At 39.5% G+C, this 16,965-nt stretch overlaps 1 protein-coding gene across 2 annotated transcripts in view; it reads right to left on the bottom strand.

The window, feature by feature from the left end:
* ANK3 (ankyrin 3) overlaps positions 1–16,965 on the bottom strand; it is a 295,498-nt gene that overhangs the window by 43,296 nt on the left and 235,237 nt on the right. The window contains exons 29-36 of one of the 2 annotated variants that reach the window (XM_030568802.1): positions 14,660–14,871; positions 12,396–12,603; positions 11,647–11,743; positions 9,730–9,958; positions 8,131–8,256; positions 6,586–6,708; positions 6,099–6,125; positions 4,243–4,324 (exon numbers count right to left, since the gene is read on the bottom strand). In XM_030568802.1, coding sequence (XP_030424662.1) covers positions 4,243–4,324; positions 6,099–6,125; positions 6,586–6,708; positions 8,131–8,256; positions 9,730–9,958; positions 11,647–11,743; positions 12,396–12,603; positions 14,660–14,871 — 1,104 coding nt within the window. The remainder of the gene's footprint in view (positions 1–4,242; positions 4,325–6,098; positions 6,126–6,585; positions 6,709–8,130; positions 8,257–9,729; positions 9,959–11,646; positions 11,744–12,395; positions 12,604–14,659; positions 14,872–16,965) is intronic. The other variant, XM_030568803.1, reaches the window with a different exon arrangement.

The following is a 16,965-nucleotide window of genomic DNA, read 5'->3' as shown; positions in this document are numbered from 1 at the left end:
CACATTGCAACCAAGTCGCAAACAATGGAAAACAGAAAACACAAAAGGAGGAATCCATAATGGTAAAAATAATAACCACAACCAAAATTCTTCTCTTACTTCCTTATTGACTTTCTGATGTGCTAGTTTTGAAATATTAATCTCAGTTCCATTTTGCCTGTATAGGTACGTCTTAGCTTTGTCTTAGCTATTACAATTATCTTTTTAGTAATTTCTATTGTTCTATTCTGAGCAGTATCATTAAACAACATATATTGTACCTATATAAAACAATATAATCTTGGGTAGAATGACATTAAATAGCTAAAATCCTTTTTGAAAACCACTCAAAACTATTTCATGCAGAACCCAAAATACCTTTAAGTGACAGGCAATTGATGTGCAAACTGTGAAGCAACTGGAATAAATTCAAATCTTTATCTATCCATGCACAATTCGTATATGCTTCACGCTCACAAAGCCAATAAGAGCAAGAACTTTTCTGAGTCAAGAGTTAAAAAAAAATAGAAAAATAAAAAGGAACCTTTTGCATTTTTTTCATGCGCTATTCCTTTTGTTTGGTCAAACTAAAGAAAAACTTGAAATGATTTTAAGTAGCATTTGTCATACATGAAAAATGGAAAATATGATTTATGATAAACGTGAGCAAGCAAAGCAACTCAAACACTTTACTCATGCATAGTATACCATGTCAAAACAAGCAAATGAAGTAATACATTTTATATGCTGTATTATGCACAACATGTAAATAAATATCTTCATAAGAGGCATTAAAAAGAAGAGTACACTTTTTCTACAAGATGTAGTGTTTTGCTCCTTTTGAGGAGATTTCTTGCATCAGCTCAAAGAAAGACCTGTTCAACTTTACATTTCTCAAAATGTAACATTAGATAAGTACTTGAAGAACAATATAGTAAGTAGAGATGATCTGGCCAAGACAAATCTGTTAACTATGAGCATCCCCCAAAAGGCCCAATATATTCACAGGCATCGCAAACCAAATCAGTCAGATTTTGAAGTCACTGGCTGCAGGTACCAATCCAGAAGGCAGTATTTCTGGGAATGACAGTACAGCTTCCATATCCTCTGATACAGCAATGACATTCAGAGAGTTCGTTCACAAATAAATAAAATAACTTTTAGGCACCATTTCTTTACTTGGTGTTAGTAATGGAGCTAAAATATTCCAACTACCTATTCCGCACACCTTTGTCTGAAATTATACTGACAATTTATCAAAGCTGTTTGATCTGTCTTATAGCTAGACAATAATTCACCGTGAAAGAAACACAATAAGACTCGCATTAAGTTACTAAAGTTATCTCACACAAGCTTAGCTAAAAAAGATGTTCAGCATACCATAGGCCCATATCCCAGAATAAGAAACTGTGATGGGCCTACAAATACCCAGCAAAGATGTATAGATGCTTTGACTAGGTAATGCTATTGCAGTATTAGAATATTTAGGTTGTAGAGAGCTTGAATACTGGGCATACTGGCACAGTCTATTCCAGAAGACAGCCATTGAAAGCAAACTAAAGTCTGACCACTCCTTACACTATCATTTCCCCTCTCTGAAAAACTTCATTAAATAAATTCTACCACAGTGATTTATTAGGAGTAGCTGCCAAGATTAAAAAGCAATCACAAATCCAAAAAATAATAAGCCAACACAATAGTGAAGGGCAGTAATGAAATAAAACTAATTTGCTCTACACTTAAATTATCTGTAAATGCCACTAGACTCTTAGTATGTTGTATCACGACAGTATTACCACTACAATTTAGTGAGATAATAAATCCAATAGCAGTCTCTCCTAAATGCAAATATTCTTTTCTCCATTACATCATGTATTTAGATATTTTAAAAATGCCTTGTCTATCCTTCATATTACACTGGAGAAAAAGGACTGGGCCAAGGAAGCAACCTCATTGACAAAGTTAACGGCACATGCAGTTATGAGATAACGGTGTGGTCTAGAAAAAATATGGCTTTATTACTGATTTTTAAAAAATAAAAAACTCAATTTTGTCATTTTCTAAGTGGAATAGCATATTTCAGAGAGAGCAGTTGTTTTACATACCTGCACGTCCTGGGTACTGAATGAATTTGGCCCTTAGTCTCACACTCCACTACGCACAGGACGTGGATACCTCTTACCTAATGTATATCCTATAGTGTGTTATTCCCACTTTCTCACTTGCTACAGGTGAATGGAAATGGTGACTGAGCATATGTAAGACTGCTCAACAGAATGATGCTCTATTCACAATTTACTTGAAGCATATAGCCAGGCTAGAGACCAGATTCTAGTTCACAGGAGTGCTCCCTATTCTGCCTGAAACATCTGTATACGGCAGAGCAGAGTCCCTTAGATCAGTAAGATCAGTACTCTTCTTCCTCCCTGCTTTAAATATTAGTAGAACACCTCAGCAGTGAAATACCATTGTCCCTATCACACAGACTGTGGCAGCAGGGCGGGTAAGAAAAAAAGTCCACTGAAATCAGTGGGAGTTCTGCTGTCAGCTTCATTGAAAGTAGGTGCAGGTCCAGACTGAGTATCTTCTCTTTTTTCAGCAGTCAGAGAGAGGTGAGGAAAGGAGAAACTGGTGCTGCTCGTATCTGACCAGATGTGGGGAGGAGTAAAAGAGAGGGAGAAGGTCCCAAAGACAATATGAAAATGATCCACCCAAGTCCAATGACAACATTTTGGTGGGACGCCACTTTAAACACCCTCTACCAGCTAAGATGGATGGTGGCAAGGTTTAGTGTGCTGGGCCTATCACCAGTTTGTTTTCCTTGGTGCCCTCTGAGACTTCTTAATCTTAAATCAGCTTCTAGCTAGTACGTTTTGTCTCCTCTGGTTATGTGACCTTATGGATTTCTGTCCACTGAGCAGCCTTGATTTTTGAGTTAAGACATTCTTTGGAGGTGAAAATGAAAAAGTGAAGAAATCAAAATAAAAATAACTTTTTTCTTTCCAAACTTCTGGGAAAACATACTTGAGTTAAAAGTCTAGAGTAGATCATCTACCATTCTACAAATCAATAGGAAATTGAATATTAAAAGAACGAAGAGAGACTTTTATAGCTTGATTAAACCCTTCTTCCATTCTTGGATTACAACTTCATTTAAGGTTTTTTTCCCCACCTCTTTTTGCAACTGTGACTTTACTTTTGGTAAATCAATATAAGATTTCTTTTAATTTTGCATGGGGAGCCAGCTGAAAAAGACATATACAAGCTCCAAACTTATTCCAGATACCATAGCCAAACCTTTCCCTCTGTCTCTCTTAATTCCTAACAAATCTTTGATGATATTTTAGAGTCCACTATGAGGTCTCAGCTAGTCTGGTAGTCTCATAAGGCCAGGTGCTGTCATCAGATCTTATATACTTCAGGTCTTCTCAAGTGTCGGAGAAGCACAATGCATTCTGGAGCACCTCAAAACCCCACAAAGCTCACAAGATCTTTAAATAGCAGCTACAGCAGGAATTACCAGACTTGATGAGATTTGTAAATGGATCTTATGAAATTATATCGAAGGGCCATTGGAGTTCAGGGAATGAAGTTTGACTGGCTGCTGCAGGAGAAGAGAAAAACACAAGAATGACCACATTCTGACTTGGGAGGAAAGCAAAGTTTGTCAGAGACATTATTGTACTTAAAGAGAGAAAAGGAAGCAGGGCGATGGGTCAGGTCAAGGAGATGGGGGTAGAAGAGAAAGCTCTGACTGAGTAGGAGAAAAGGCTCTATGGAATATGGGAGAAAATGGGGGGAGAGAGGAAGAAGATATAAAATAGGAAGAAGCTCAAATAAACTGAATAAAAAGTCAAACATTTTATCTGAAAGGAACCTTCCAACCCCACTGAGTTTTGCCCATTCCTATATCTAATGAAATCTAGCTGTATCACAGTGATGTATTAATTAATGTTTTGAAGGGAGGAGGCACAGACTGTCTTTTAGAAAATACTTTTCAATTCAGTTGCCCTTGCTCCAGCCAATAAATTATGTGGCTTTTTTATGATTATTTTTTATTTACTTTAACTGGAGCATGCTGCTTGCCAGTAAGGATTCTCCAAGCTCTCACAATGCAGAGGTCCACAGACCATCCAAAAGTTTAGCTATAGAAAATTTTTCTATTTTTTTTCAAATGACACTAAATGCAACATTTATAGAAAAAATGTCTCTTCTTATTAAAGTAGGTATATACGGCATTAGTAGGTTTGTTATGGAACTCACTCATTCCAGGCTCAGTCAGATAGCTGTAGCGCTTACGTAAAGCAAGAGAGACGAAGCTTTGACGTCGGTCTGTTTTCTCCGTCTGCAACAAAACACATTTCCACTTGGTACCTTTCAAATATTGTGAACAGCTTTATTATGATATCTCAGTATAGTAGGCTAGATCATACTTGGACTAGACACTCACACAAGGGTATAAGAATCCACTCTTACAGCTTGATGAGAGCGCACAGGAGGAAGCAGGGCTATATGGTTGCATTTCCCCCTACATAGCAGATGGTAGGCAATGGGCAAATGCTTGGCTCCATTCCTGCTTGCTGGCTAATGCAGCTAAGCCATTTTTGGGGAGAAAGCTAATAATTAGCTGGAATTATAAACCAGCAGTAAATTACTAATCCTCTGGAGGAGGCAGGGAAGAAATTGTAACTCAGAGGGCTATGTCATCTCCCAGGTATACTTCTGAGGTGGTGCTGTGAACACAGTACATTTAGTTCAGGGCACTGTCTACAGTCACAGTCTAGTCCCATATTACCTAAATACTGTAAAATCCCATTATCTTTTAGTAATCTATTCCATACTACTTAAAATGGCATGATTTATTTTTCTGTATTTTGGCTAGAAACAGAAGAATCAACATAAAAGATTACAGATACAGACATAAAACATTAATAAGAGTATAATTTAGGCAGATCATATACCTCTCCCAACATTAATCTGTCTAGAAAGCACAGAAACCACAATGTACGCTTGCTTTAAAGTGAGTACATTAAGGACAAAAAAGGCATGAAAGGGTATTTTTTTTAATATGCACAGAACACAGAGATGTATATTAGAAAGCAGAATACAATTGCTAACTAGTAAGTTGCATCATAAGTTACTGTGTCTAATGGCATAGCAGTTACTGTGGTATTTTTGCAACTCTATTTATTATTATTAAAAGTTATTCACAGAAACCAGTTAATTTGATTATGTCTCCAAAAATATAGTTTGTTTGGAAAGAAAACTATTGAGATACCTATAAAATAACTCACCAGGCACAAGTCAAATGAAAACCAAATGACATGGTTATCTTTTTGATATATTGACTCTTATTTGATTTTAGCCAGCAGGTGACTAATGTTATTTATTAGCAGTCAGAAACAGGGGGCTACACACAAAGAACTCTTCTTCTGATAAATGGATATGTATCTGATGTTTCTGTACTAGCTTTTCTATTTCTAGTGTCTTAAAACGCACTGTATCCCTTAGTGCATAAAATAAGTTTCATCTCCTGAGACAACTTCATTAAGATTAATAAAGAGAGATATATTCTGTTAAAACCTGTGACAAGGTGTGGATTTTTAAGCTTTGGAGATCTGAAGTTTATTTCAAAATAGATACACTAAAACACTTTGAAATTACTCCTGGTTATTCTACTTTTTAAAAAAAAATAGGGGTTATTTTCAGGAATGAAAATACAATAGGCCAATGTTTAAAGGGTTTACAAAAAATACAGTTTAGGGAAATACTGAATGTTTAGTAACATAAGAGGCCTAATTCACCCTGATGTAGTGTAATTACACTGACTTCAGCTATATGAAGGATGAATTTAGCTTGTAGGCTATAAATTACATAATTTACACTCTAAGCATAAAGTGAGCTGAAGTTCAAAATATTAGCATATACTGCATTTAAATTTATAACATATGATCTTATTTCATCACTTTTATTTCTTGACAACAGAACACAGATGTGTAGTATCTATTGTTAATATTCACTGCTAAAATTAAAAGATACTGTAAGACTTTTCTAGAACATATTTATCTTTCTGCACTAATTCTGAAGAAAATAAAAACAGAAGAGAGTGTTTATATTACCTCATCATCTTGATCTGACTCTGTTTCCTTTTGGTTCCAAGGTGCATTGCAGAGACAAGGAATATTATAATGGACAGCAGGGAAAAGAATATCAGGATATGAAAAGGACCAAGTTGGGAGCACAAAATGCAAGCTGATTTATAAGCCAAAGCAAACCCAAAATGTCAACATAAAAGAAAAAAAATCTTACATCAAGTGCAAATCAACACAACATTACTGAATGCATAAAATCTATGAACTGTAAGCTGAAGCATGAGCTGTAAACAGAGGACCCAATCATAAAAATAACAGGAACTTGACACCACAGTAACAAGAGACTTTAAAATCTTTCTATATACAAAAAACTAATACAACATAAATTTATAACAGCCTTAATCATATTACAAAACATTCCCATTACTAGCATTTCACAGGATTTCTTTATTACTAGCAAAAAGAGTTAAGCTAAAAGTTAAAACAAAACAAAACAGAGTGCTGGCAGAAATACCTTTTTGTGTGCTGGAAGAGTAATATTTAAGTTGCAAACAGCTGTTTGTGGCAGTCCTTTTGTAGTCTTTGGTTCTTTCAAAAATGATAAACGACCACAAGGCTCTTGGCTGGTGTCTCTAATCTAGAAAAATTCATCATACAGTAGTTTGACTTAATTGTTTGAAATTAGGGTGACCAGACAGCAAGTGTGAAAAATCGAGATGGGTGGGGAGTAACAGGCAGGGGTGGCTCCAGACCCCAGCATGCCAAGCGCGTGCTTGGGGTGGCATGCCGTGTGGAGTGCTCCGCCAGTTGCCGGGAGGGCGGCAGACAGGGTGCCTTCAGCAGCATGTCTGCGGAGGGTCCGCTGGTCTCGCGGCTTCAGTGGACCTCCCGCAGGCGTGCCTGCAGAGGGTCCGCTGGTCCCGCAGCTCCACCGAAGCCGTGGGACCAGTGGACCCTCGGGACCGGCAAGCGGCAGAGAGCCCCCTGCGGCATGACGCCGTGCTTGGAGCGGCAAAATGTCTAGAGCCGCCCCTGGTAACAGGAGCCTATGTAAGAAAAAGCCCCAAATATTGGGACTGTCTCTATAAAATTGGGACATCTGGTCACCCTATTTGAAATGTATGTTTTTGCATTACATTTAACATGGTCTGTTTCCCCCACAAAGAACATGTGAGAAGTCAAAGTCCCCGAGGGGACGACTTCTTGCAAAAGGAGTGTTGAGTGTTACTCCCACTGGAGACCATCAGAATTAGTTTGGACAGCTAGAGAAAGCTGTTGGCAGAGTAACAGGTGGTGTTCCCTTCCATCAGAAGCTATCTAGTAACCACATCAACTGAAGACCAAAGGAACGCAGCCAGAAACCAACTTGCAGCTTTTCATGGGAAAGAAAGTTGTAACTACAATTAGACTATTGGGCCAGCCTCGGGTTTTTGTTCCACTGCAAACAAGTTTCCAAAATTGTTTCCAGCACCAGTGCAAGGCACTGTGCTGAGTGGCATCACTCCAGGAGAAATACTCCCGCAGGTAAATTGGATTGAGTTTTCAACCCACCTGCATTTCTCTCTGCCCAGTTTTGTATATGCAATGACTTGCACTCACAAAAGTGTCCATAACTTTCATTTGCACCCACAAAATAGGTGATTACATATGTATGTGCACTCACTTTTGGCAAGCACTATAAACTGCACATGAAAAAACAAGAAGCTAGAGCTGAAAATCTGGATCATGTATTATCTGACTCCTGTCATTTGGGCAGATGATTTACCCCTTGAAATAATGTACCTTGTAGCTAGAAGGCCTAAGAGAACATGTCTAGTCTGAGGCATGGTTCTGGTAAAGGACTGTGAATCAGAATAGCATGTATTCTGATCCCAGTCCTGACAGTGATTCCTTCTATGGTTTCATGAAATCACTTATAAACTCTGTTCCAAATTACCTACCTGCTAAATTATAATAATACTTACTTCTCAGGGGCGGACTATTCATATTAGACAGAACCAATATTACTACATGAGGAAAACATTTCCTCAACTAAGAAATCTATGGGGTTTATTTTTACCTTAATAGAGAATGGCAGTCTATTTTCCTTGAAAGCATAAAAATTAAAAACAAGCTGTTGTCCTCCTTTTGTCAAAGGGGCCAGATTTCCATAGCAATCAACATAAATGGGTTTTCCTTCCAGAACCTATCAAAGAAAAAGACAGAAATTGAAAATGAGTAAAATCTATTTTAATGGTATATGAGCATCGACTTAATACATGTTCAACACTGATCTAATTCAACAGTACTGTGGTACTTATAATATGACACTAAGTGCAGCTGATTAATTAAAACTATTTTTTAAACATTCTAGTTGCTAAAGTTATTTTTTAAAAATATAGCTCCAATTCAATACATATGGATATCTTTATAATTAGCTACAGCATAGGATTCTCTGAGGGAAAAGTGTATATTACATGATTTTTCACAAGAAACACCCTTTGCCTCAAAAATCCCAAACAAATCAGCCTGAGTAACTCAGTTGTGTGCTGGAGATCTCTATGTGGACAAGGAGGGGGGAATTCTAACCCACCAAGCTATGAAGCAGGAATGCAGTTGCCATAGGAACTAGGGGTGCAGGTGAGGGGACGGCATGCTGCAACACCCCCTGACTTGAAGTAGTTTCTATTATATATAGTGTTTACAGTTTAGTTCAATGGCTCTCAGCATCCCTGCTATAAAAATTGTTCCAGCACTCCCGGCAGCTGCTCTACAGCAGCTACTCCAGAGTCCTTTGCATTACCTCCCCACTCCCAATAGGCAGAAGGACTGGAGGACCCACGTAAAGATGGTTTCTCAAGTCCTGTCCCTTTATCCTGCTTCCAAAGAGTTTCTTCACATAATCTTACTGACAGAGGTGAAAAGAAGCTGGTCCGGGCCAGTACGGCATACCAGCAAGAGCTGGTACAGAGCCGACCATAACTGCAGGGGGCAGCTTCCTCAAGCAGGCAATTGAAAAGGGCCCTGGGTCCCGGCAGCAGCTGGAGCCCTGGGCCCTTTAAATCACCACCAGAGCCCTGGGGCTCCCAGTTGCCACAGCAGCTACAGCTACCATGGGGCTCCAGCAGCGATTTTCAAGGTCCTGGGGCTCCCGGCTGCCACTACTGCAGCCCCGGGCCCTTTAAATTGCCATCAGAGCCTCTGGGTAGTGGCAGCAGCTGGAAGTCCCGGGCTCTTTAAATCGCTGCCAGAGCCCTGCTGCTGAAGCACCATGGTAGTGGTAGCTACGGCAGCGGCCGGGAGCCCCAGCCACAGCTACGGCTACCATGGGGCTCCAGCGGTGATTTAAAGGGCCTGGGTCTCCCAGCAATTGCTACCACAGCTGGAGCCCAGGGACCTTTAAATCTCTGGTTTAAAGGGCCTGGGGATTTAAAGGCCCCGCCCCTTCCACCCAAGGGACCCCCTGCTGCCTGCTCAGGACCCCGGCCCTGCGATAAATCCCTTAATTACTTTCACCTCTGCTCGCTGTGAGCCTTCATATAGATGGCTTATAGTGGTTGTGGACCTCTTTTGTGAGATCCTGGCACCCCGCCTGCTCTTGTAGAGTGAACTAGAGCATAGATTCTCTACACCACTGGAGGAAGGGAATAATCTGAGCTGCTGTTAATATGAAATATACCTCGATATCTTTACTTCTTGCAACTTCTTCAAAATTCTCTTGTTGCTCCAAAGTTTTGTCCACTTTATCATCAGTCATGCAGAAGCAACGCAAGTTAGATTCCACGGGGTCATTCATTTTGGCAAATATCACAAACTTGGCCATATAAGGAACACATATTAATTCCCTATAAAGTTGTGTGGCGAGGCCGACAGTTTCTAGTACCTGATGGCAGTCTGCAAGCCAAAATCTGAAAGAGAAACGACAACAGGAGCTTGTCTCACGAAACACTGGCCAAAACTTTATAAAGAAACTCTGTTGCATCAGCAAAGAACAACTGTGGTCTCAGCTAATGGTGACGAGGCAGAATAGAGATTACTTTTCAAGGAAGGCAAAGAGAAATCATTGTGTTCATTGGCTTCCATGATTCCCCAGCCATTCTGGATGAATACAGTTTCTGCAAATTTCCCATTGGCAAAGGCAGAGCTTTCCTATCAGTGCTTTAGATGAGTAAAAGTGAGGTGGTCTGGATTGGTGGAATCTGCATCTTTGGGTGATCCTTTGTTGGTGTCTCCTGGAACTGCTCATTCTGAGTACCCAAACCTGGGTAGATGGTGTGATTTTTGTGGCTAAGTGCCATCTAAATTGTATCTTGCATTGTACTTCTGTGAGGTCCACCAGTACCCATATCTAATCTTCATTAAAATAAACTATCAGCCGTACTCAGAGTGAGATGGGAGGCCATACTGAATAATGTACAGCCAAATCCATGGTCTGCGGTATAGAAAACTCATGGTACATAAATTGCATATGCAAGAAAGGAGGCTTGCTACAGGACAGATATTATATTGCCTCCTTCTCTGATTAAGTTTTGGAGCATGGTGACAATTAGTACACCCACAAGTTAGGGATGTTAGGGGGGCAGAGGAAGACATTCTTCCACAGTATAAAAGAGCTTGTTACGTATGTAACAATCCCTCAAATGAAACACTTTTATATAAACTTGGTTTGCAGTCTTTGGTTTGTATTTGCTGTTTGCTGGCCATCCAAAGGTTGATTGCAGCTCAGCAGTCCGGGAACTTGTGAACCACTGTCACATAAATGTTCAAAATCGGTACAGAGAAAGAGGGATTATTTTCCTTTCCTGACAGATGATTTGTGTGGGAAATTTCCCAGGGTATAGTTCATGCTGTCCCAGAGAGCAAGAAAGGATGTGCAGAAACATTATTTATTATAAGAAGTGTGGCAGTGACTGCTATAGTGAGGATGCATAAGAGTTTCCAGTTCTCCTGAGTTCAGTTGCTCATAATTTTCAAAACCATTCACATTTTGGCCAAAGTTTTCCAGACGTGGTTTCTGGGTGTAGCTAAACATAGCAGTATAATGAGAAATGTACTAAAGGTATGAAGGAGTGTTTGGGAGAGCAGCCATGTACTTTGTAAATGTTATACAAAAAGCCTGTATGGTATTGTATTGTAATTTTAGAGAAACAGTATGTGAGAACTGCCATTAAAGACTGTTTCATAATGCATACGAAGGAGCAGAGCTAAAGTTTCACATGCAGTCTGAACCATGGTGTCCTAAATATGGAATGCTTAGCTGTGCAACATTAATGTCCTATCAAAACAGCTTTTCTTTTCTGAAAAATTATGTACGAACTCCAACAGTTTGCTAAGCCTGTGAACTACCAATAAAAAACAGTGATATGAAGCTATTTTTGCTATTAAAAATAGTACAGCAAGTTATTGGGCCAAATCATCAGCTGGTATAAATCAATACAGTCAATAGAGCTACTCCAATTTTCACCAGCTAAGGATCAGACCTTTTATTTCTTTATAAATCTTATTTAAGAATCATGGAAAGCTGTGGGGAAAACCCTATTTTTCCTATGTAAGGAAACAAATAATTGGGTCTGTTTGGTATTTTGCATTCCCATACCTGGCTGAAACATTGGTTGTGAAAGAAACACAGTCATTTACAAACGTCAATGGAGTGGTTCCTGTGATATCTTCCCACTGAGCAGGTGAAGTCCCCCCTGTGAAAATAAGTCACATGTAAATCATAAATAATTTTATTTTAAAAACCAAACATGTACCATGAATTTTCAAGCTTTTTTTTTTGAACGGATTGCAGAAGAACACTTCCACACTGAGTTCTTTTGCTTCACATGCAAACAGATGTTACTATTGCTCTCATACATCTGAATAGTAATAAATTACATACATATCTGAAACTGATTCTAATGTAGAAAGATACACATTCTGGGTAACATCCTGACCCAAGTGAACTTAGTGGCTAGACTCTCACTGCAATCAATAGGATCCAGACTGCATCCATATTGGATTTTTATCTATATGTATGCAGTTGTCAATGGAAAGATTCTTCATACTGAACACTTAATAAAATGTCATAAAATGTTTGCAAACTTTGTTGCTGTAAAGTTTCCTCTAACGTGGATAATGACACAAGGCCAAAGTCAAGGTCCACTGACTCAGTGGCCGTCTTTCCAATGACTTCCATGGGCTTTACATCAGGCACTTGAGTACTATTTTTAATCCTACTGGTTTCAATACTTGGAACTATCAATGGCTTTCCTCACTGGAAAGCTACATTTGAAATGTATAACAAATGAATGTGAATGTATTATTGTCACAGTAACCTTTGCAAAGAGTAGATTCTTGCCTAACCTGTAATGCTACATAAAAGTCGAAGGCTAGGTGTGGTGTCTCCTTTGTATCCATTGGTCACACCTTCTCCTGAAGGGGGTGGCACAGGAATTGTCATTGTTATAGGTTTATGAAATTTTCTTCTTCTTGGTTCCACAGTGACAATGGGGCTGAAAGTTGCTTTGTTTCCGAGGATTTTTTTGACAATCTCATCTGGAACTGGTTGAGCCTGTCAACATAGAGAAGGAATTTCATATCTTGAGATAAAAATCTGTGTTAGCCCAGCAGAATCCTTCCAAAATGAGAACTCAATTCTTTTTATTTTCTGTTTGTCCCGTTTTACTTATTTCTTGGCCTTCTTAAAATGTGCCTTTCCTGGGGCTCTATCTACACAGTAATCATTAATGCACCAAATTACAGTGAGAAAAGCAACACAAATCTTGCATCACTTCTGAACTAAAGTTCAACCAAAAAGTAGCAGAAATCTCATAAGAAATCTGTTCTTACTCAATTTCAAGTCTAATTTCTAGAACAAATAAGTCAGGATAAATTTTGAATCAGATATTTTGGATGCTTTTATGAATCAAATTGTTTCATTACTTTTCCCGACAGTTTCTCACTGGACAACAAGGCACTGATTTGTCACCCGTTCCATTATCCAACTGCACTATATGGTGATCTGCAAAGATGATGGTTAAAATGTTTCACCAGCACAAGTTCTGAGCAAAGCAATCTAAAACTAAGCTCTTATTTAATGAACCCACCAAATCAACTGGACAAATAATTTTGTTGTGAAAAATGCCAACACCCCCCAATAAATGATAATTAGCAGAAACCAGCATGAAGGAAGGTTTCTCTAGATTCTCTGCTCCACTTTTAAGGAAGCTTTAAATTACCTCTGCAGACTCCCTACAGATGCATATGGGATGCTCTGCAGCCCAGAGCAGATATAGTCTTAAGCACTACAGCCTCTCCCATTCCCAAGCATAGCCCTGTGCTATAGGGGACGGCATAGTGCTATTATACTAGCCATAGGTTGATCTTCTGCCACAGAAATTCTCTCTGGGCCCACTGCAGCTTCCTTACAACTTACATGCAGAGCTCCTGGCTGGGGTGGAGAGTTGGTGATACAAGGATTTAGATTAATAGATTCCAAGGCCAGAAGGGACCATTTTGATCATCTAGTCTGACTTCCTGTATAACACAGGCCATAGAACTGACCGAAAATAATTCCTAGAGCAGATCTTTTAGAAAAACATTTACTCTTGATTTTAAAATTGTCAGTGATGGAGAATCCACCACAATGCTTGGTAAACTGTTCCACTAGTTAATTATGCTCACTGCTGAAAATTTACACCTTATTTCTAGTTTGAATTTGTCTTTCTCTGTTAGAGTGAAAAGCCCGTGATTAAATATTGATTCCCCATGTAGATACTTATAGACTGTGATCAAGTCACTCCTTAACCTTTTCTGTTCACCTAATTAGACTGAGCTCCCTGAATCTATTACTATAAGGCAGGTTTTCTAATCCCTTAATCATTCTCGTGGCTCTTCTCCGAAGGCTCTCCAATTTGTCAACATCCTCCTTGAACTGTGGGCATCAGAATTGGACACAGTATTTTAGAAGTGGTTGCACCAATGCCAAATATAGAGGTAAAATAACCTTTCTACTCTTACTTGAGATTCCTCTTTATGCATCCAAGGATCACTTTAGTCCTGTTGGCCACAGCATTGCACTGGAAGCTCATGTTCAGTGAATATTCATGAACACCCCCAAATCTTTTTCAGAGTCATTGCTTTCAGGACAGAATCCCTCATCATGTAAATATGGCCTACATTCGTTGTTCCTAGATGTATACATGTACATTTAGCTGTATTAACACACAAAAGGGTAGGAAGGATGGATGCTGGTACTACTGGCATTGGGGTATGTGGCTGGTGCTACAAAGACAGATAAACAGCACATGGGAAAAACTTCCTCTGCCACAATGCTGAGCAGTGTGTGGGTGGTGGAGCAGCTCCCAGACTAGGTGGTGAGATACAAGCAGGGCAGGTAGCAGCCCCAGCCCCAGTCCCAGTAGGAGGTGGGGTGCAGGAGCCCTGGGTGGTGGGTTTAGGAGCCCTGTGTCCTACTCACCACAGGCTTTACCAGCTCTCAGTCAGTGATGTCACCTACTAGACATATCCTTGTGACTCATTTTTGAGTTGCACCCCACAGATTAAAAATTGCAGCTCTAGATTTTGCATATCATATTAAAATAACTATTGTAGGTGTGGTTTATTACCTGGAGGCCAACTCGAATTCTTTTGGTTAGAGCACCCTCTGGGAAGGATGCTTGGACACGAGGCACAGTTGTACTGCTCAAAACACCTCCCTCAGGACCAATTTGGTTACTTTCCTGCTTAATTCGTGAAACCACTGCAAAGTACTGAGGAAAATCCTTTGTGATGATTCTACAGATACGCTTCTTCTCTAGTTCCTCAGCGCTATCCAGCTCTGTGGGGAAAAATATATTAAAATATTCACATATAATATATTTGCAAATACTGTACATACATATTTAAGAGTGCACAGCTTTATTCTGTATTGTGGAAAAGCTGAATTCCACACCAGACTCAAAAGTCCAAGAAGGCTTTTTAAAATAGAAAGAACAAATGGATTTTGTTTTATTTTTAACATTTGTGCAAGTTTGATGTTCCTGACAATGAGATCACAAAACTCTTTTTCACTTGTCACTCAGGTGAAGGAAGGCTCAGGGTCTTTCCGGCCAGGCCATCAAAATGCATCCCCTTGCCCTGATATCATAGGCGTGCCCCAACATCAAAAATGCAAAAAGTCATGGTCAGTCCATAACATTGGCCTAATTTCCAATTGTCTAACTTCCAATTCCTCCCCAAACAGCTCTAGAGAGTGACTAGCTATGTAATTTGAGACAGTAACCACCTGGGATAGTCTCCCGGTTGTCATAGCAGCCAATAAATCCTGAGCTGATTCTAACACTTGTTATCCACATAGGCACTGAAGTCACTCTGCACTGACTGCCAGTCTAAGGCCTTGTCTATGCTAAAGGGAAAAGTTGATCTAAACTACGCAATTTGAGTTACATGAATAGCATAACTCAGATCGATGTAGCTTAGATCTACTTACCACGGGGTCCACACTATACGATGTCGACAGGCGATGTTCTCCCATCAACTCCCCTTACTCTTTTTGATACAGTGGAGTACAGGAATCAAGGGAAGAGTGATCAGTGGTTCATTTAGCGGGTCTTCACTAGACCCGCTAAATCGCCTGCTGATGTATCAATTGCCAGAGTGTCAATCCTCCGGTTAGTGGAGCCCTTAGTGCCTCCAGTGACAAGATGAGGAACTTTATCAGCTCATGCAGAGACTTTGCAGTGCTATGGAGTGATTGCCACATTAGAACTAGTCCCAACTAAACGCAAATTCAACACTCACACATTTTAACATAACGTGGGAGAGCACGTTACGCAACATAAGGGAGGAAAAGGAGAAGGGTTCCTGCACTGGTCATCTAACAAATGAGTAGTAAACTTATGAACTTAGAAGGGTTCCTGCACTGGTCATCTAACAAATGAGTAGTAAACTTATGAACTTAGAAATAAGTGTAATTTAAATCACATTGTCAATAGTATACATATATGCTGCAAGATGCATGTGTCTGGGCACTCTCTGGCCAGGCTCTCAACATGCTCTGATGCTGGGAAGAGAATCAGTAGAATCACTTACTGGTCACTTTGGTCAATTTTAAGGCTGCATTGTATTGCTGGAGTAGTGCAAAGCAGCCTCATCGGGAAAAGGATTTGGCCTATAATACCTATCATGTGTGCTGGTGAAATCTCTGTGGTAAGTTGCAGAGTCATGTGCTAAAAGATGCCTGATAAATACAGTTTACCATGTTACCTGCACTCTGCCCATTAATCAATCAGAACAGTTATATTTCAAAAGAAAAACAAGTTACCATATACAGTATTTCTTGCTTTCCCCCAAAATGTAGAATTTCCACCAAAAATTTACTTTGATCTTAGTGGCAGGACAGAAATTATTCAGTCCTGAACCAATGGCAGGTTTAAGGTGCAATAAAAGCCTTACACCACCAGTAGGGGGCTTTTATAGGGTAGTTTATAAGGAGCTATGTTCCTTTTTTGTACCTATAAGAGTGACTATAATTCCAAAATAATTAAAATCTAAATGCTAAAAATGATGTTATTCCTTTTCAAAGATGTATGTGATAATCTGGATAAACTGCACTTTGCATTGCTCTAGAGTATGCCAGGCTAACAGGCAAGGATAACTTTTGTTCCCACTATGCCAGCTTCCATTAATTCTGACTCAGAGATTATATCTGGAGTCCTCTAATGAAACAAGCTTTCTGCCTGCAGCTTCTGGGAATAAAGGCTTGAGTAGGGTGGAGGGACAACCCTAAGCCACTTCTGACTCTCATAAACCAATCACATAAAAATGCAAATCTGGCAAAAGAGATCTAATGAAGTAGGGGAAATCAGTCCTCGAAGAGGTCACATTTCCTAAACACACCTTGATCATGAATTTTGTATGTTAAGATCACCAT

This window comes from Gopherus evgoodei, chromosome 7 (assembly GCF_007399415.2).
Source record: "Gopherus evgoodei ecotype Sinaloan lineage chromosome 7, rGopEvg1_v1.p, whole genome shotgun sequence".
NCBI lineage: Eukaryota > Metazoa > Chordata > Testudines > Testudinidae > Gopherus > Gopherus evgoodei.
Note: the sequence above shows the minus strand (reverse complement) of the source record. Positions and strands in the feature narration are given on the sequence as shown.